At 48.5% G+C, this 19,706-nt stretch overlaps 2 protein-coding genes across 4 annotated transcripts in view; one reads left to right on the top strand and one right to left on the bottom strand.

The window, feature by feature from the left end:
• The first annotated feature begins 9,312 nt into the window (after nt 1-9,312).
• CUNH2orf76 (chromosome unknown C2orf76 homolog) overlaps nt 9,313-19,706 on the top strand; it is a 57,045-nt gene continuing 46,651 nt past the window's right edge. The window contains exon 1 of one of the 3 annotated variants that reach the window (XM_077779618.1): nt 9,313-9,379. The gene's annotated coding sequence lies outside the window, so the exon portion shown is untranslated. The other 2 variants (XM_077779617.1, XM_077779619.1) reach the window with 2 other exon arrangements.
• Nucleotides 12,238-17,417, bottom strand: DBI (diazepam binding inhibitor, acyl-CoA binding protein). The gene is made up of 4 exons (XM_077779622.1): nt 17,310-17,417; nt 16,176-16,293; nt 13,890-13,952; nt 12,238-12,520 (listed from the first exon to the last, which is right to left on the bottom strand). Exons 1-4 carry the CDS (start codon nt 17,316-17,318, stop codon nt 12,447-12,449), a joined length of 264 nt encoding a protein of 87 aa, XP_077635748.1. The 5' UTR covers nt 17,319-17,417; the 3' UTR covers nt 12,238-12,446.

Below are 19,706 nucleotides of genomic sequence, written 5' to 3'. Positions count from 1 at the left end.
AGAGATAGTGAAAGGATTATGGATTGTCAGGGAGCTGGGGCTGGAGGGAGAGATGAATAGTTGGGGAGCAGGGGTTTTTTAGGTCTCTGAAACCATATTGTATGGGGCGCCTGGGTGGCTCAACTGGTTAAGTGTCCAACTTTGGCTCAGGTCATGACCTCACGGTTCATGAGTTCGAGCCCCACATTGGGCTGTCAGTGCAGAGCCCACTTCAGATCCTCTGTCCCCTTCTCTCTCTGCCCTTCTCATGCTCATTCTCTCTCTCTCTCTCTCTCAAAAATAAATAAACATTAAAAAAAGAAACCATAGTGTATGATCCTATAATGGGGGATACATAGCATTATGCATTTGATGAAATGCATAGAACCACACAATACCAAGAGTGCACCCTAATGTAAACTACGGACTTTAGTGAATAACAATGTATCGATATTGGTTCATCAGTTGTAACAACTGTACCACACTAATGCAAGATGTTAGTACTAGTGGGAACTAGGAGGGACAGGAATATGTGGGAGCTCTCTGTATTTTCTGTGGAATTTTTCCGTAAGCCTAAAAATGTTCTGAAAAAATTAAATGATACATTAAAAGGATCATACACCATGATCAAGTGGGCTTTATTCCAGGGATGCAAGGCTGGTTCAACATAAGTAAATCAATCAATGAGATAGACCCCATAAACAAAATGAAGGATAACAATATGACCATCTCAGTAGAGTGAGTGAAATGGGTCAAGGGGGTCAAAAAGTGCAAACTTCTAGTTATAAAATATATAAGATATGGGGATGTAATATACATCATGGTGACTACAATTAATAATATAGTATTGTGTAATTGAAAAGTGGCAAGAGTAAATCTTAAAAGTTCTCATTACAATAAAAAAATTTGTAACTGCATAGTGATGGATGTTAACTAGACTTGTGCTTATCAGTTTGCAATCTATACAAATACTGAATTATGTCATATACCTGAAACTGATACAGTGTTATGTGTCAGTTATATCTCAATGAAAAAGGTAAAAAAATTAATTGATCATATAATTGTGGGTCAATTTCTGGACTCTATTCTCTTCCATTGCTATATATATCTACCCTGATGCTAATATCACTCACTACTGTAGCCTTACAATAAGTCTTGAAGTAAGTAGTGAAAGTCCTCTAACTTGTTTTTCTCCAAGGTAGGAATTTCCATGTAAATTTTAGAATCAGTTGGCAAAGCCTGATGAGATTTTGATTGGGATTGTTTGAGTCTATATATTAATTTAACATTGGGTTTTCTGATCCATTAGTATTGTATACCTCTTTATTTAAGTTTTCTTGAATTTACCCAGCAACGCTTTGATGCTTTCATTGCACAAGTCTTGCAAATATTTTGTTAAATTCATCTATAAGTATTTCGTGTTTTTGGATGTTACTGTAAATTGTTTTTAAATTTTGATTTCCACTTGCTCATTGCTAATACATAGAAAAGAACTAATTTTTTTATTTTTAAACATTTTTAATGTTTATTTATTTTTGAGAGAGAGAGAGAAAGACAGAGCATGAGTGGAGGGGGGCGGGCAGAGAGAGAGGGAGATACAGAATCCTAAGCAGGCTCCAGGCTCTGCGCTGTCAACACAGAGCCCAATACCAGGCTTGAACCCACCACGAGATCATAACCTGAGCTAAAGTCAGACACTTAACTGACTGAGCCACCCAGGTGCCCCAGAACTGATTTTTTAGTATCAATCTTGTATCTTGTGATATTGCTAAACTCAATTGCTACTTCTTGTAGATTTTGATAGACTCCTTAGGTTTTTCTTTGGATATAATCATATCATCCATAAATATAAAGATTGTTTTACTTCTTTCTTTCCAATCTAAATGCCTTTTATTTCTTTTCCCTTACCACGTGGCCTTGCTAGGAGCCCCAGTGACTGTTGAATAGAAGTGGTAAGAGAGAACATCTGTACCTTGTCCCTGTTCTCAAAGGGAAAGCATTCAGTCTTTTTCCTTTATGTATGAAGTTAGCTCGAGTTTTATTATCCATGCCCTTCATCAAGTTGGAGAGATTCCTTTTGGTCTCAGTTTGTTCAGAGTTTGTATTATGGATGGGGGATGGCATCCGTTAAATGCTTTTTCTGCATGTATTGAGGTGATCACATTTTGTTTCTTTCGTCTTTCAAAATGGTGAATTGCAGTATTCGCTTCTGAATGTTGGGCCAACCTTATATTCTTGTAATAAATCTCATTTTATCCTTTTTATATACTGCTGGATTTGATTTGCTAATTTTCTATTAAGGATTTTTACATCTATGTTATGTTTTGTCTTTTACCCTGCTTACTGGAACACTTATGAGATTTATCTGAATTGTTGCGTGAGTAGTTTGTCCATTCATTACTCTATGTTATTCCATTGAAAGCATATTCCATATGACTTATGTGTTCTTATGATGGACATGTGGGTTATTTTCAATCTGGGGCTGTTGTGTATAGTGCTGTTAGGAACATTTTTGTGCAAGTCTTTTGGTGATGCGTTTCATTTGGAATACCCAGGAAATGACTTGCTGGGCCCTACAGTATAGATATGTTTCGCTTTAGTATCACACTAAATATAAGTGTATATTTATAAGTAGATATTGGAGCTGAAATATTTGTGCTGCTAGAACATTGACAGTGTATGAGAGTTCTGATTGCTCTACATCCTTGCCAACTCTTCACATTTATTTTTCTTTTTCATTTCTGCTATTCTGGGGCTACGTACTCATGTCATGTGTCATATTGTGGTTTTAAATTTCCCTGATGACTAGCAAGGTCGAGCACCTTTTCATGTGTTTATTGGCCATTTGCATAGCCTCTGTTGAGAAGTTCAAGTGCTTTGCTCTTTTTTTCCTTTGTATTATTTTTTTATTATTGATTTGTGGGAGTTCTTTATATATTCTCGATATGACTATTTGGTAAGATAGACGTTTTCCAAGCATTTTTTCCCATTCTGTGACTTGCCTTTGGACTCTCTTCATGGTGTTTTTCACTGTTGTTTTAAATTCTATTTAAAGGAAAAACTTTTTTTCCCCTTGTTACACCTGAAAACTGGATTCCCAGGAAGCCCTATAGTTTGCTAGTATTTTCCTACATTACAAAGTGTCCTTAGATGAGGTAAAAGAAACGACCCACAAATAATACAAATGTATGAATTCACCTAAGTGAAATTGTAGAACAGGCAAAACTAATCTAGGGTAGAAAAAAAATAAGAGCAGCATTTGGCTCTGGGAGCATGGTGAAAGATATCAGCTGGGAAGGGGCATGATGGAACTTTCTGGATTATAGTAGTTGCTCTATATTTGATAGGGATCTGGGTTTTACAAGTAAACGCATTTTTTAAAAGTTATCAAGTGGTATATTTAAGATGCTTGCATTTTATTGCAGATAAATTTTACCCCCAAAACATAATAAAATTGTAAACAAATGTTGAACTCAAGTATATACTGGTTTAAGTATTTAGGGGGGAAGCATATATAACATTGGCAACTTACTCTGAAATGCATGGAAAAGAATTCAGGTAAGGGGCACCTGGGTGGATCTTAGCTCAGCTCAGACCTCGATCTCAGGGTGGTGAGTTCAAGTCTGGCGCTAGGCTCATGCTAGCTGTGAAGTCTATTTTAAAAAAAGAAGAAGAAGAAAGGTTGCTGGATAAAGGGGTGGATGGATTGCTAGACATTAAAGCAGCTCAAGTAAAATGTTGTACTGAAAGTCTAGGTAATAGAGGCATGTGGCTGTTCACTGTGAAAGTCTTTCAACTTTTCTCTGTGTTGGAAAAGTTTCCTAACAAAATGGAGAGAAATCAATAGTAAATTGAAAGCCCTCAAAATCCCTTACAGTTGAAAGGAGGCTGGCTTTTCTCGCTCCCTGTCACCAGCTACTGTGGACCTTGCCTCCGTCTGTGTGTCCCGTCCGTGCTGGAAACGGGTTTCCTCCCTCAGCGTCCCTGACACCTCCGCACAGATTCCTGCGTGAGCCTTTGAGTCTTGATCCCGCCCTCCATTCAGAAGGGTAATTCCATCAGTGCAGTGATGCCAAAAAAACGCTCTGTGTTTGGTCCCCCTCTGTGTTTGGTACCCCTGTGCGAGGCAGGCTGCTAACGCCTCAGCCTCGGGGCCTTCCTGGTTAAGCCTTTAATGGCTTAACCTTTCCTTGGTCCAGGGAAAACCCTTGGCCTTCAGCTCTCTCTGGCAGAATTAGACTTTGGAGAGCAGAGCTGGGACTGAGACAAAGCCTCAAAATGCAAGAAGCCATTTTTTCACCCTCCAAATTATAATTTTTAAAATGATAATAGTCTGGGCACCTGGCTGGCTCAGTCAGAAGAGCATGCAGCTCTTGATCTCGGGGCATCGTGAGTTCGAACCCCATGTTGGGTGTAGAGATTACTTAAATAAATAAAAACTTTGGAAAAAAAATAAATTGTTAGTACTCAATGCTGGCAAGGATGTAATGATGAAAGGCTCTTTTATATATTACATTACAAGCAATAGGGTTTTTTTTTTAATGTTTATTTACTTATTTCTTCTGTGAGAGAGTGAGAGAGACAGCATGCATGCAAGCCAGGGAGGGGCAGAGAGAGAGGGGGAGAGAGAATCCTAAGCAGGCTCCGTGCTGTTACTGAAGAGCTCAACTGGTCTTGATCCCACAGGCCATGAGATCATGACCTGACCTGAACTTAAGAGTTAGAGGCTTCACTGACTGAGCTACCCAGGTACCACACTAGTAAGAGATTTTAATGAACATAATTTACATATGTATAAAAAGATTCAATGTTTTGAATCAATAAGGTATATCCAAGGATGTACCTACTTGGAAGTGAAAAATCAAAATGTTTTCAAAGATCTAAATATGAAGATATTTTAAAAGTGATTGTAATAGTAGTAAAAATGGGATATTACCTATCAGGGTACTCATTAAATGACAGTTCAACAACGTGTTAGAAATATCATGCAGACATTTTTCATGATATGCTCTTTTTTTAAAAAATATAATGTATTGTCAAATTGGCTAACATACAGTGTGTAAAGTGTGCTCTTGGTTTTTGGGGTAGATTCCTGTGATTCATCGCTTCCAAACAACACCCAGTGCTCATCCCAACAAGTGCCCTCCTCAATGCCCATCACCCATTTTCTTCTTGCCCCCACCCACCATCAACCCTCAGTTTGTTCTCTGTATTTAAGAATCTCTTATGGTTTGCCTCCCTCCCTCTCTATTTGTAACTATTTTTTACCCTTCCCTTCCCCATGGTCTTCTGTTCAGTTTCTCAAAATCCACATACGAGTGAAAACATATGATATCTGTCCTTCTCTGACTTATTTCACTCAGCATAATACCTTCCAGTTCCATCCACATTGCTGCAAATAGCATGATTTCATTCTTTCTCACTGCCAAGTAGCATTCCATTGTGTATATAAATCACATCTTTATCCATTCATCAGTTGATGTACATTTAGGCTCTTTCCATACTTTAGCTATTGTTGAGAGTGCTGCTATAAACATGGGGGTACATGTGCCCCTATGCATCAGCGCTCTGTATCCTTTGGATAAATTCCTAGTAGTGCTATTGCTGGGTCGTAGGGGAGTTCTATTTTTAATTTTTTTAAAATGTTTATGTATTTTTGAGAGAGAGAGGAACAGAGAGAGACAGAGTGCAAGCAGGGGAGGGGCACAGAGAGGGAGACACAGAATCTGAAGCAGGCTCCAGGCTCAGAGCTGTCAGCACAGAGCCCGACACAGGGCTTAAACCCAGGAGCCACAAGATCATGACCTGAGCCAAAATTGGGGGCTTAACCAACTGAGCCACCCAGGTGCCCCTATTTTTAATTTTATGAGGAACCTCCACACTGTTTTCCAGAGGGGCTGCACCAGTTTGCAGTCTCAGCAGCAGTGCAAGAGGGCTCTCATTTCTCCACATCCTCGCCAGCATCTGTAGTTTCCTGAGTTGTTATTTTCAGCTACTTTCATGATATATTCTTACAGGAGAGAAATGAGGTTATAGAACTTTATACACGATGTGATCCTCATGATATGCTAAGAGATTATGACAGATCATTTGTTCTTCTTTTTATAGTTTCTGGTAGTTTCCAAGTTATCTGCACTACATGCACATTGTTTTTCAAATTAGAAAAGGAATTTTATTTTATTATGTTTTACAATATTTATTTTTTGAGAGACAGACAGAATGTAAGTGGGGAAGAGGCAGAGAGAGGGAGACACAGAATCCAAAGCAGGCCCCAGGCTACAAGCTATCAGCACAGAGCCCAACGCGGGGCTCAAACCCACGAACCATGAGATCATGACCTGAGCCGAAGTCGAACGTTTAACTAACTGAGCCACCCAGGCACCCCCAGAAAGGAATTTTAAAGGCAGCAGTCTGAAATGGGGTTATGAAGGAGATGTCTACCGGGGATTCCTTATATGATGCATTTAAGGAGACTGTACCTTAAAAGGTTTTTTTTTATAATTTTTTTTAGTGTTTTATTTATTTCTGAGAGAGAGAGAGAGAGAGAGAGAGATACAGCATGAGCAGGGGAGGGTCAGAGAGAGAGGGAGACACAGAATCCAAAGCAGTCTCCAGGCTCTGAGCTAGCTGCCAGCACAGAGCCTGATGTGGGGCTTGAACCCACAAACTGTGAGATCATGACCTGAGTTGAAGTCGGACGCTTAACCGACTGAGCCACCCAGGTGCCCCTTTAAAGGTTTGTTTAAAAATTCTTAAATCATTTGAAGAATCTTTTGCTTATAATATGAAGACACTGCAGGTCCCCATTTAGGATCATTTTTATGGAAATGTTAAGTCAGTGTACAGAAGGAACACAGACTGCTGCTGAAGAGAACTTTGTCTGCATCAGGCTGGAGCAAAGGCATTACAAAATTCCCAAGAGCATAATTGCAGCAAGGAACTGTCCCCAGTGGCAAAGGTTGCTGCTCTTGCTGTCCTGCCACATGGATGGCATTAGCTGCCGATTCCCACCATCACAGAGGAAGTNGGGGGTTGGGAGGGTTGGGGAGAGGGAGAGAACATTCACTTAGAGAGTCCCTAGAATTGGCATCGTGATGTGCTGTTTGCAAGCATTATCAGTCACCCGATCCTCACAGTAGCCTTGTGAGCTGTGCATTATCACGTTGTGGGCAGGAAGTGACACAAACTCACACCCAACTAGCTCGAGCAAAAAGGGGCTGTAATGGTTCAGCTATGTAGGAAGGACAGCTTGGTGGAGGCCTCATGTGCTAAGGTCATGCATCTCCGGCAGGTTATACTCCTGCTGATGGCTGCCACAGTGTCCTCCAGCGATGGGGCCGACACTTCTTCCCTTAAGAAATGGGACCTGTGTCCTCTGCTTGAATTTGGGTGAGCTTATGACGATGGCAGGGGGGATGTCATGTGACTTGGGGGGCGAGGGGATAGGGATTCTGCCAGCGTCTCTTCGGACACTCACTTAGGGGGCTCCTAAGTTCGGATTTGAAGTACTGGCAAGTCGGGCTCCTCTGGGGACTCCGCAGGGGAATCCGTTCCGTGCCGGTCTCCTAGCTTCCCGTGTTCCTGGCAGCCCTTGGCATCTCTTGACTTATGGCTGCATTATTCTAGTCTCTGCTCCCGTCTTCACATGGCCTTTGCTCTGTGCATCTCTGTGTCTCAAAGTTCCTTCTCTTCCTTCTTAAAAGGACACCAGTCCTTGGTTTAGGGCCCATCCTAAACATCCTATATCCAGAATGATCTCATCTCTAGATTCTTTTTTTTTTTTTTTTTTAATTTTTCCCCAAGGGCAAGAATATCTTTGTTGAAGTGGGATGCTGGCCCCCGGGGGAAGGGGACAAAGGCCTGGGCTTCTCCCAGGACTCAGCTGCCTGTTCCACCCACGTGGCTGGCAGATCCAAGTGGCGGAGACAGCCCAGGGCCAGCAGCCAGTGTCAAGAGCCCAAGAGATCACCCCTCCCCACAAGTGCAGTGCACTGTGCTTGCTTTTGCCACAAGTGCAGTTGCCCTGGCAAGGCTTTTCAGACTTCACAGCCACCTACAGAAGGAAAATATCTGCAGTCTAGAGCTATGTTCATTCATCACTTAGCAAGGAGACTTACCCCAAATCATAAAACATAAGAAAAAGCTACTGCTTGCGGCACCCGGGTGGCTCAGTAGGTTAGGTGTCTGGCTGTTGATTTTGGCTCAGGTCACTATCTCATGGTTCATGAGTTTGAACCCCATGTCAGGGTCCACGCTGACAGAGCAGAACCTGCTTGGGATTCTCTCTCTCCCTCTCTCTCTGCCCCTCTCCTACTCATGCTTTCTCTCTCAAAATAAATAAATGATAAAAAACATTTAAAAAAAAAAAAGAGGAAAAGCTGTCAGTTGACCAATTCCTGGTCTTCCCAGGGTTGAGTTGTAACCACAGCAGGGGGTGGGGGCATGTTGCAAAGCAGGGGCGGAGTCTCTGGGGATGATTACAGAGAGGGCACCCCAGGGCGCCTCTGTTGGTCTGCAGTTTGTGGTTTCCAGATCTTTCAAGGATAACAAAAGATGACATGTGAGTTATCTTTAAACTCTGGACTCCTGAGGGAGCTTTGCTTATTTTTTGGCCTGTTCTTAGCTACCCCATGTTCTTTCAAAAGAGAAGTCATGCGCAATCACACAAATAGATAACTAACAGAGGAAAGATTCTGGTCTCTTCCTTGCGAGCTGCCAAGGGCAGAGACATAGTCGAGCCTTGACCCAGACCCCAAAGGCAGAGCTCTGCTAACGCCCGCCTCTGCTGGTTATTTTTCCTGGCCTGTCTTCAACTCCAAACACCTGTAATTTAATTTCAAACACCTTTAATCATCGGGCTGCTTACCCCACCCCCTCACAACTTCCCAGCCTGACTCCCACCGAGGCCAGCATTTCCGGGGCCTTCTTTCTCCTCCTCTGGCTTTCCTTCCTTTTTACACTGGACAATGGCCTTCTGCTCAGGCTCATCTAATTGGTGAAGAAACTGTGGCTTATAGTGGTGACCTAGCCTGGCTCATGCCTGTGTTAACTCGGGCAGTGGCAGGGCAAGTCCCTTATTGATCTTCAACACTGGTGCCCAGGCTTTTGGCTTTTGGACTTCCTCTTGTCCCGAGAGATAACCCACGCTAATAACTTCCCACGCATTGGAGCCCGGCCCTGGTGGGGAACGGCATCTGTGGCTCCAGGCCGGGGCCTGTCCAGGTCATGGCGAGGGAAGTGTGTGCACCAGGGAAGGCCTCTTGGCCGCCAGGAAGTCGTGTCTGCCAGGCATTGTGTGACGGCCTTTACCCATTTTATCAGCCCATTTTCTAGATGAAGAAAATGCGGCTCCAAGAAGATTCGTGATCCGGCGCCTGAGAGACGGCAGTGGGATTCACAGGTAAGTCTGTCACCAGAGGCGGATTGGAGGTAAGAAGTGCCATGGGGAGCTGTGATGCTCACGGAGGAGATGGGGAAGACTGGGCGCCCTGCCTGCTCCTCTGCCCAACTCATTTGCTCCCAAATGGCTCCCTGGGAATTCTCCTGGGGCTGTATGCAGGCTTTTGCAGAAGCCATCGGAGAAGGCATGGGGCCTGAGCCCACTGGTGACGTGGTCTCAGAACACAACTTGTTACTTCAGGAGAAGCCAGTACCGCTACTTTATAGTGTGTGTGTGTGTGTCGGGGCGGCGGGGAGGGGGGCAGATGGGGGTGCTGCATGGCTCCCAGATCTCGCAGAGTCAGAATCACCTGAGCTGCTTAAAAAGGTATGTCTCCTTAGAGCCCTGCCCCGGCCTGGGAGATGCGACCGACCTGTGTCCTTGAGCCACTCCTCAGGAAGATGTGCACAGTATGTGGAAGGCTTCTATCACCTTCTGTTAGCCCAAGTATCACCCTCGTCCTCTGAGCGACAGTGGAGATGCAAATCTGAGTGGTAGCCGTGTTCATGAGAGAGGATGGGACAGACGGGGACCTTCCTGGACAGAGACTGCTGGGTTTGGATGCATTTGCATCCCCTGAGCCTTGATTCCCTCGTCTGAATAATGGGTTGGGTACTTCCCATCACAGAGCACTGCAGGGTAGTGCCCACTTCACAGCAGGATTAAAGTCACCAGCCTGCGTGGGAGGCCGGCCCTGAGGGTTCTTACAACGGACAGCCTGGCCCTGGAGGCCACACCAGCCATGGGCGGATGGGCCTTTCCTCTCCCATAGCGGTTCCTTGCCACCTGCATCCACACCTGCATCCGCGGGAGAAGGGACACGACTACGCCTAGCACATTCCCAGCTGCGGAACTGCAGGCGGCCGGGCTGCACTACCTTTGCCCAGGCTTCCCCAGGCCGAGGCCTGGCTGACAGCAGGGCAGCGACGGGGGGCAGCGACACGGGGCCCGGGCACACGCCTGCCGGTCCCCGGCTTCCATGCATGACCTGCAGGACTGGGCAGATTTTGTGTCACCCACACCCACTCCAGGGCCACCACCACAGCCGTAAGTTGCTTCTGGGCCACGTCCCTGACTCTGAGAGACATTGCAAGAGATGTTCTCAGGGACAAGAGTTGGTTTTGAGAGGAAACTTCCAGAGGAAGTACCACACACCAGGCACCCACGTTTCTCACACGGTTCCATCTCACGTGGACCACCGCCTTCCCGGTAGGTGAGCTGGGCCTGACCCCAGAGCCAGGTCTGTGTGGGCAAGAACCACGTGCTGCACTCCATTCGAGGTGGTTTTTCCTTTGGTTTCCACCGGAAGCAGCCAACAACTGACAAAAGCAGATGATCCAGGTAGTAATAGGTGAGTGGCTATGGCTCCCTACTGCCTCCCTCAGGGCTCAGAGGAGCTGGCCGTTCTGCGGCCTTGGTGGCTGGCATGACTGGGTGGGTGCAGCGCGGCTGGGTGGGAGAGCAGACCTGATGGCCTCCTGCCTCCCGCCCTCAGTCACATTAGTGCCCCGGGGAGGGGGGGGGGCGGGGAGACTAACTCTGGTGTAAATGGTATTGCTACTTAGGAAGTCACTTCATTTACATTGCACGGCTAGGTTTTAGACTTTGACCCCATTGGGAGCATGTCCCCATCTACCCCTGAGCTTCTGGGCCTGGTTTTCCGTGAGCAGGCAGGGCTGTAAGGCGGTCACCACACTCAAAACCCCCTGATGTAGTCACCGAACGCCTCTGACCCCATCTCCTGCCCAGCAGCTGCCTCTCACCTCTGAGGACAAATTTTGTACTTTTCAACTTCATCATCAAGACTTCCATCTAGTCCCATTTTACATGGACGGCGTGCCGTACGCCAGCCGTACCAGACAGTTGCTCTCCCTGCTGTTCCGGCACAGGTCATGCCCGTGGGGCCACCTTGGGGGGTACAGGCATCCGAGCCAGGGAGATGTGCCCGGGAATGCTGGCTCTTAGATGGTCCCCCAGCTGAGCCACCTTGGGCAAGTCACTGTAACTGACATGCCTCATTGATCTTTTGGCTGAACAACGTCTAAGAGCAGCACACAGGCTTTGGAGGGAACGGAGAGCTGCCCGGCCTCAAGGAGCTTCTCCTCAATTCCTTTCGGCCTCCGTATCCTCAGCCGCAGAATGGGGAAACCCGGACCTTCCATGCAAGCCTGAGTGGAACTGAGTGGAGCAGAGCTCCTGGCAAGGAGGGCCTGCCCCGCCATCTCCTTTTCTTTCTTTTCAGCAAACTAACTACACACCCAAGGGTCAAGCCCCAGCCTTTCTTTGTAAGCTTACTCCCTGGCCTTGTGGGTCCTCACTTCCTTTCTCCCTGCTAAGTGCCCACCCCACTGCTTGGTTACGCCTGCCCAGCTGCCCATGACCCTGGGCCTCTGCGCAGGTGTATGGTTCGTTCCTGAGTGCGGCTTCTAGCCTCGTTCATTTGCTCTGGAACCAGGGACTGGATGGACCGCAGACGAACCATAAATATTTGTCAGCCCTGTGTTCCTCAGAGCTGGAGGCCGGCAGTGTCCCCAGCACAGAATCGGCAGTCCCTGCGGCCTGAAGTCTCAGCCAGCCCACGCGACTGGTGTGGCTGGGGCGGGGAGGAACGAGGACTTAGGAAAGGCTGTTTCTGTAGTTCTTTTCCTCCCCGCTGGAGGAGGCAGTGCTTCAGGCTTTGGAGAGGTGGTTGCCTGCCTGTACCCTTGCAGGGTGGAGGCTAAGCTCCAACTCTCCCAGACCAAGTCTTTAGAGAAAGGAAGTGAGGAAGAGTGATAGGAACAGAGGAAAGGATTTCAAGAATGCGGATCACTGAAGACTTAAAATAACAAATGCACTTTTAATTGGTCTACAGATAAAAACTACTCAGTAGCCCGTCAGTAGCCATTTTGGCCCCTACTGTTAGATCGTCTTCAGGATCTAGGTTCACGGGCTGTTTTCATTATTTCACGTCATCCCCGGTATTAGAAAAAACAAGGCATCGTATCAGTTTAGACGAACTGCTTTGCTGGCAGCCAAATCCAGTCCCTTATATTCCGTATTTTTTCTTTAGTTCTTCTACTTTGTTGACATAATCTTTCATGGCATCTTCCTTGGAAGTCCCTGCAAGGGATCAACAGGGTTATTTGTCAGAGAGGCCGCATGGTCGAAAAGCAGCAGACTGGGGCCCTAGACAGCCCCTCCCCCCGTTTAATGTGCGGAGGCTCAGTTTCTCACCTCTAAGGCGGAAATTCCACTACCTGCACCTCACAGGCGTGGCCTGTAATACTTAAGGAGCTGGGCCCCCGGTGAATGCTCCCTGGAGCCCTGAACCCATAGTGTGTACGCAGCTGGCCTGAGGCTGGTTGCTGGCCTGCGGGCCCTGTGAGCCCCCCACTGCAGGAATGAGAGGTCGTCCTGAGCCTCGGGAGAAAGGCCGGACACTGCAGACAGGCAGGAGAGCCCACCAGGGGGAGTGTAGTGGCTCTAGCCTCACCTCCTCTCCTGGTTGGCCTTGGCCTATCGCGTAGCCCTCTTCCGGTGGCTCTTATCTGCCAGCTGTGGCAGTGAAAGAACAAAGCCAGATGCCCTCTTCTCCCCAGAGGGAGGCTGTGAGTAAAGTTTCGAGAACTCTGAGCAAAAGCAGGTGGCTCACGGAGGGGAAGGAGGCATATTTTTGCCTTCGTGCTGGGGTCCAAAGGGCATTGACCGGACGGACCCCTCAGTAGCAACGCCCGGTTTCCTGGGGGCTGCGGCGAAGGGCAGACATCCTGGGAATCGGAGCACTTTCTGAAGCACTGGAGGGTACGCGGCCCCTGGGCACTGACAATGGGCAGCCAGATGGGCATTCCTGTCCCAGTTCCTTGCAAATCCTAGGAGTGCGTTGATTGTATCCTGGCCCTTTTTGAATTCAAGGGTCCCTCATTTGCAGGAAGACAGAGGGCTCATTCAGAAGCTAGCTAGCGACCCAGAAGCTGGCAGGCCCGTCAGTGCCAACTGTGGGTCTTGCTGCCGCAGGTGGCACGTGATTAAGTCGCAGCCGGGATACTTCTTGGCTGCTGTTGCTTAGCATATAATGGCCCCATTCAGGGGCCTGCAGTGTGCCAGCAGCTTGCCCTGCATTAGNGGGGGCGGGGCTCCCTCCCCGGCCTTGTTGCGGAGAGGAAGGTGCGCGCAGGAAACCCCACTCCTCGTGAACACACGGGAAACCCAGGCCAACTCTTTACCCTCTGGTCCGTTTTTTAGTAACCCGGTCCCCGGCTCCTCCTCTCCAGGTGATGTCATTGCTCAGAGATGGTGCTCTGGGAGAAGGTGTACATGGGATCAGGGGGAAAAGTAGGTGGCCCAGTTTTTTTCCCTTCTGGCGAGGTGAGGCTGGTCTCTAGCACGGGCCTCACTCACTTTGTTTTCTCTCTTTACCCCTTACACTCTGTAATGAAGACTGTTTCATTTCTGGGCTTCACAAACTAGAGAAACCGATGAGAACAATTACCTTTCAGCTGATTCCAGGCATCCCACTTGGCCTTGCCTTTGAGATCCAGCAGCCCAGGCCGTTCTGAAACAAGGGAAGGAAAGACATTAGATCTGCTTCAAGATCTTTTTTTTTTTTTTAATGTTTTATTTTTGAGAGGTGGGGGGAGGGGAGGGGGAACAGAGGATCTAAAGCAGGCTCTGTTCATAGCACAGAACCCATTGTGGGGCTTGAACTCATGAACCGTGAGATCACGGCCTGAACTGGAGTCGGACACTCAACCAAGTGCACCACCCAGGTGCCCCAGATCTGCTTCAAGTTCTAATGGAGAACATTATCAACGTTCTTGTCCTGAAAGAAAAGACAAGTCTTTTCACTTCATCTGTCCCTTCCATGCTCCGTTATGGAGTTAAATGGGTCTAGCATAGTGAGTTCTGCCTTTAGAAACCCAGATGTACAGAAACCCAAAATTATGATGTAAAGAAAATAGGAAGAAAACTGTTTTCATTAGTAGACAGTCTTGGTCCTAAAAGTTAAAGAACTCCACAATTTCTTTTAAAAAACATATGTAACAAAATTTTGTTTTAAAACAAATACTTCATCCATTCCTATGGCTTAAGATTCAAATGCTATAAAGAGGGCGACTATAAAGTTTCCCTCCCACCCCTGCTCTCAGCCCCCCAGTTTTTCTCCTCCATGTTATTACTGCTATCAGTTTTCTGGGAGTCCCTTACTGTGAACATACCTTGCCCCATGTTCATAACCTTGCCCCATGTTTCTACCAAATTGTTAGTCTATTTCTTGTTGATTTGTGGGCGGTTTTTTCCCCTAAAGGCATCCTTAAAGTTGTACCATGATTTAATGTTTTCAGGCCTGTCTTCAGCTGCTCCCAGGAAACACACTCACCACCTCCCCGCTGACCTAGTTTACCACCATGCCGAGAACAAAGGCAGAAGAAGCGATGGCAGTGCCCAGTGTCCGAGAAACATCAAATCCCCCCGGGTGCTTTCTGGAAAGTATTCCCAGGGCTACCAGAAGGTGCACCCACAGAGCTGTCATCTAGGAAGAGCAAGCGCACTGCAACGGCCCTCGTAGTGAACGTGGAAATGTACATTTGCACTAACTCAGAGCCACTCGCCTCTTGCGGCTCCTGTGCAACTGAGGACTGAGCTTTGGATTTTTTAGCTCTTCCTAATTTAAACTTAGCCACACGTGGCTAGTGGTGACTGTACTGGACAGTGAGTGCAGCCTGTGGATGAACGGAAGCCTCCCCAGTCCGGAAGAGAGAGAGAGAGAGACTCAAGCTAGTTTATGTGTACTCATGTAAAAGCGCAGAGGCCAGTATCTGTGAAAATCCTGTCTGGCAGAAAAGCATCTCAGCCCCTCTGGTCACCCCCACTTCATCTCTCCCTCTCCTCCCGGGGAGGACACGGAGTTTATAAACCCAGCATAACACTCACATTTATTTGCCTCAAGACCTCTCTCAGCTAAGCCCTTCCTGTGAACTTTGATTTGGCACTGCTCGTGATCCTTAGCTCTGGGCACCATCTCCTGCTTCCAGATGGCTGGCAGCCACCAACACGCTCCACCTTCCACCCCAACTGCACTGGAATTGGGGGCCAGGCCCCCCTCCTGAACAGAGAAGGGGGTGACCCCCTTCTGTGCTGCCATGGCCACCGCCTTTGAGCCCTTGCTGCTGCCTCGCATATGGCTGGATTTCAGGGACTCGGGGGCAGAATAAAAACAGTCCAAGGCAGGAAAAGACTGTATTCAGACTATGGAAGTCTAAACTATGGCCTCGAAATCTGCACCCAGATTTTTTGATAGGCAAGAAACCGTCATCAGGAACTGTTTTCGGCAATACAGCTTGTGACCCTGCCCCAGGGAGGCAGTAGCTTCTCTGCTCCCGAGAGCAGGCTGCCTAGTGCTTGGACTTCTACCCTGCCTGTCCGGGGAGGCAACCTGCTGAAGGAGCGTGGTTCAACGAAGCTACTACTGAGTTCAGAGCATGGACCAAGTCTCTGCCAAGCTGGGGTCTCTGCTTCTATCCCCAAATGTTAGTGATAGGCCATCAAGTTCTCCTCAAACTAGGTTCTGAAGTCTGCTACCTGAGGCCACCTGGGAGTCCCATTCTGGAATGTGATTTTGTTGGGGGGGACCCCAAGAACCATTACCATGTCCCACCAGAAGAGCAGGGCTTCGGTGGTTTTGAGAGTGCCACTCCCGCAGATTGGGAGTTTGGGCATCCACCAAGGTTGTGGCACCTGCTTTGACGGGGAGGGGCGTTCCCAGCTCCTCTCAGCGTACCTGTGTTTATGTCGCCCACGGTGGCCTGTTTGTAGTGGCCGTAGATGAACAGCATCTCATCATCTGTTGGCTTGGTCTTGAGGTGCTTAACATCCTCAGCAGCTTTGTCAAACTCAGCCTAAATGTGGGGGAACAGGAAAGGCCTACATAGAGCTCGGTAATGGGGAAAGACAGTGAGAAAGGCAGCAGTCCTGAGATGCCCCAGAGGAAAAGCAGTGTGTCACTTCATCTCCCCGACAGGGCAGCCAGAAAGATTCAGCAAAACAAGGAGGGGAAGCCCATTGGTTCACTCCTCTCGACGGACAACTACGTACTGGATTCTCTATTTACCAGGTGCTAGAACCCAGGGGTGAAGGAGGAAGGCTAGTTGTGCCTGCAGTAGGTATTCCCTTCATTGAAAAAGCAGCGTGCGCCGGGCCAGGCGGGGGTCCCAGGAAAGCCCTGACTTGGATAGGGCTAGCACAGCGGGTTTGAAACCGCTGAGACGGGACAGTTTTGAATTAGGCTGGCCAGAAGCCATTGGAGCCTTCCCCCCAGGGGCCAGGCGTCCAGCGCTGACCTCTCTCCCCGTGTTCTGATTGGAGCGAGGTGATGAGTCAGAGGTCATCCCACACAGCTCGGTCTCAGAAAAGAGGCTACATTCCAAGGAGGGAAAGGCCTCTGGGTCACCTCTCCCCTTCTCTTACGTTGGGCACTCGGCCCCTCAGTCCCCTGACCTCTAAACTGTTAACCACTTCCTTGCTTCCCCATTCTGCATGGCGTCCCCACTCTGGCGCTGACCTTCCGGATGGGGAACTCGGTCCCTTTGCTGCTTCAATCCCCGCCACCCTCTCTCTACCTGCCATCTTGCTACCTAGGACCCTCGCTTCCAACTCCTGTTTCTGCTTCACCGCGAAGTCCACCCCACGGGCAACTTTCCAGCAGTTGCGGGTGGGGAGTGAAGTCCAAACCTGGAAAGTTCCGCTCACAAGGCTCTGTGCGAAGAGTCATAGCGGGGCACGGGTCCAGGAGGCACAGCGGGGGCCGGCAAGGGAAAGACTCTGCGGGGTCCTGCTTGCGGGATAGTACCTCCTCTCCCACCCCCGGCCTCCAGCCCCGCCGCACCTTCGCGGCCAGGCTAGGCACGCGCTCTACCTGAGACATGCTGGCGGAGATTGCAAGGATCCCGGGGAGTGCGCGGAGGCGGCCAAGAGCACGAAACAGTAGCGCAAGCCTAGACCGGCAGCGCCTTTAGAGGCGCAGCCGCGGGCGGCTCCGACCGGGCCAGGCCAGCGACAGGCAGCCAATCAGAAGGCAGCTTCACGCGAGGGGGCGTGTCCAGCCCCACCCCTCCCATCCGCGCGGCCACCCTCTCCCGAACCCACGTGGGCTTGCTCGCACACGCGCAGAGAGGAGCCGAACGGGACGCCGGGAGCAGGTGTGGGCCGCGGAAGTGGGGCGTGCTTGTGGGACCCGGCAGTCAGGTCCGAGCCGGGTCCGGTCCCGGGCCGCCCTAGGCGATGGGCCGCAGGGCAGAGAGGAGGGGGCGGTGGCAGAAGCGCAGAGGCTTTAAAATGTGTTTCGTTAAATCCTGCCTCTGGAGTGAAGAGCCCGGAAGTTGTGGCTCTGGACTCATAACCTCTTGGGCCTGGGGTGGTCGGGGTGGAGGTGGGGGCGAGTGCGCTTCCCTCCTCTCGGGGTCTAGAGGAGACCCTCTAGAGAAGCCGGACAGGTTCCCAGAAAGGCGAGGCCGAGGCCTCTTCCGCTGGGCTTGGGCATGTCTGTGACCTGCCCGAGGTCTTAGCTCGCGGTCCTGCAATGCATATTTTGTGTTGCATTTCTCCATCGGGTGCATTAAAGGCTTTGCCACTGGCTTATTCTTCTTAACAAACCCGGCCGCGACGAGGCACCCAGCAAATGCCTGTCAAGTGAATGACTCTTCATTCACAAATGGTTACTGAACTCTCTGCCGCTGAACTTGCACTCTTTTCGACCTTAAGGATACACCAGGGAAGGAAGCAGAGAAATCCCTGTATTCCTGGAACCTTGGGGGTGATAGTTAACAAAATAAGTAGAAAGTTTGTGTGGGGGTAGGGAGTTGGAGGTTTGGTTTTAATGGAAGGTGGAGGGTAAGGGAAGGTAGCATTTGAGAAAGCCCCTCGAGAGAAGTTCCAGGCAGGAAAGAAGAGTAAAGGTGTGAGCAGGGAGCGGAGGGAAAGAGAAGAAAGAGATGAGACTGGGGAGTTAGAAGAGGTGGCGGGCTGGCTGGAGGATGGAGGAACTCTATGGGTTTTGACTTTTATTTTGAGATGGGAAGTCAATGGCTTTAAAGCAGAGGATGAGGAGAGGGAGGGGGCAGGTCTTGGCAAAGGCCTTACGCTGATCTTCTCCATGGGGACAGAAAGGAGCACAGGTGGATGGCAGAGGTTGAGGATGAAGGAATTTTTGGGTAGTTGTTACAAAGCTGGGTGAAGGGAGGGAACTGATGGGAAATTCTCTGGAGATCATTTAAAAAGAGAGATGGTGCCTGGGTGGCTCATGGGTAAAGTGTCCGACTCTAGAATTTGGCACAGGTCGTGATCTCACCGTCGAGAAATTGAGGCATGTGTCCGGCTCTGTGCTGACAGTGGGGAGCCTGCTTGGGATTCTCTCTCTCTCTCTTAAATAAAAATAAACTTTAAAAAAGGTAAAGAAAGAGAGCATTCCTGTTCAATTCTTAATTTGTGTCAAGAGGACTAGATTACAAATCTGCACACCCATCCCCAGTGTATGGCCATAGGGGTGGAGAAAGAAAGGTGGGGTAGAAGCTTCCAGATGTAACTTCCTAACTAGTGGTAGGCCGGCATTTATAAATGTTTGGGAAGAAGTGGAGACACGGTAGCAGGGAGCAAATCTAGAGGCTTTGGTCTCTAATTTTGGTAGAGAAAGCAAAGCCAATCAGATTGACAAAAAGTTTGGAGTTAAACGGGAGGAGATTACATTTCAATCTTAAGAAATGTAGGTTTCCCCCACAGTGACAATTCAGAGCTGCTTTTGTACCCCCCTCTGAAGCACAGATGAAGCCTGGGCTCCTTTTTGTTCCATCATTTAGTGCTTGCAGATTCCTTGATGGAAATTCAGGTTATTGCCCATGTGGGTCAGATTTCTAGTCAAATGTATCTTAAGGTCACTAGGCTTCAACATGAGGTCATTGTGGTTAGCACATTTGAAAAGATTAGGTAATTCGGACAATGTAGGTTCATATTCCTCAAAGACTGGTTGATGTGATTGTGTTTTAACTGGACATTGTAGAAAGCAAGACTAGTGTTTTAACTTGGCGGTCTCCAGTTTATTTTTTTATTATTTTATTACTTTTATTTTTGATAGAGCACAAGAAGGGAAGGGGCAGAGAGAGGGGGGCAGAGGATCTGAAGTGGGCTTTGCGTTGACAGCAGTGAGCCCCATGTAGGGCTTGAACTCACCAACTTCCAGATCATGACCTGAGCCGAAGTCGGACGCTCAACCGACTGAGCCATCCAGGCGCCCCTCCAGTTTATTTATTCATTTATTTTT

This window comes from Crocuta crocuta, unplaced genomic scaffold (genome assembly GCF_008692635.1).
Source record: "Crocuta crocuta isolate KB4526 unplaced genomic scaffold, BGI_CrCroc_1.0 scaffold18, whole genome shotgun sequence".
In the NCBI taxonomy this organism is placed as follows: Eukaryota; Metazoa; Chordata; class Mammalia; order Carnivora; family Hyaenidae; genus Crocuta; species Crocuta crocuta.
This window is presented reverse-complemented; position numbering and strand designations above follow the sequence as displayed.

Bases quoted from the DNA above. Each gene is read 5' to 3' on its own strand.
- DBI (XM_077779622.1), bottom strand. The intron at 13,953-16,175 runs GTACGCTGAGAG...CCCTTGTTTCAG, and splicing joins CGTGGGCGACATAAACACAG to AACGGCCTGGGCTGCTGGAT. The intron at 12,521-13,889 runs GTAATTGTTCTC...GATCCCTTGCAG, and splicing joins TGCCTGGAATCAGCTGAAAG to GGACTTCCAAGGAAGATGCC.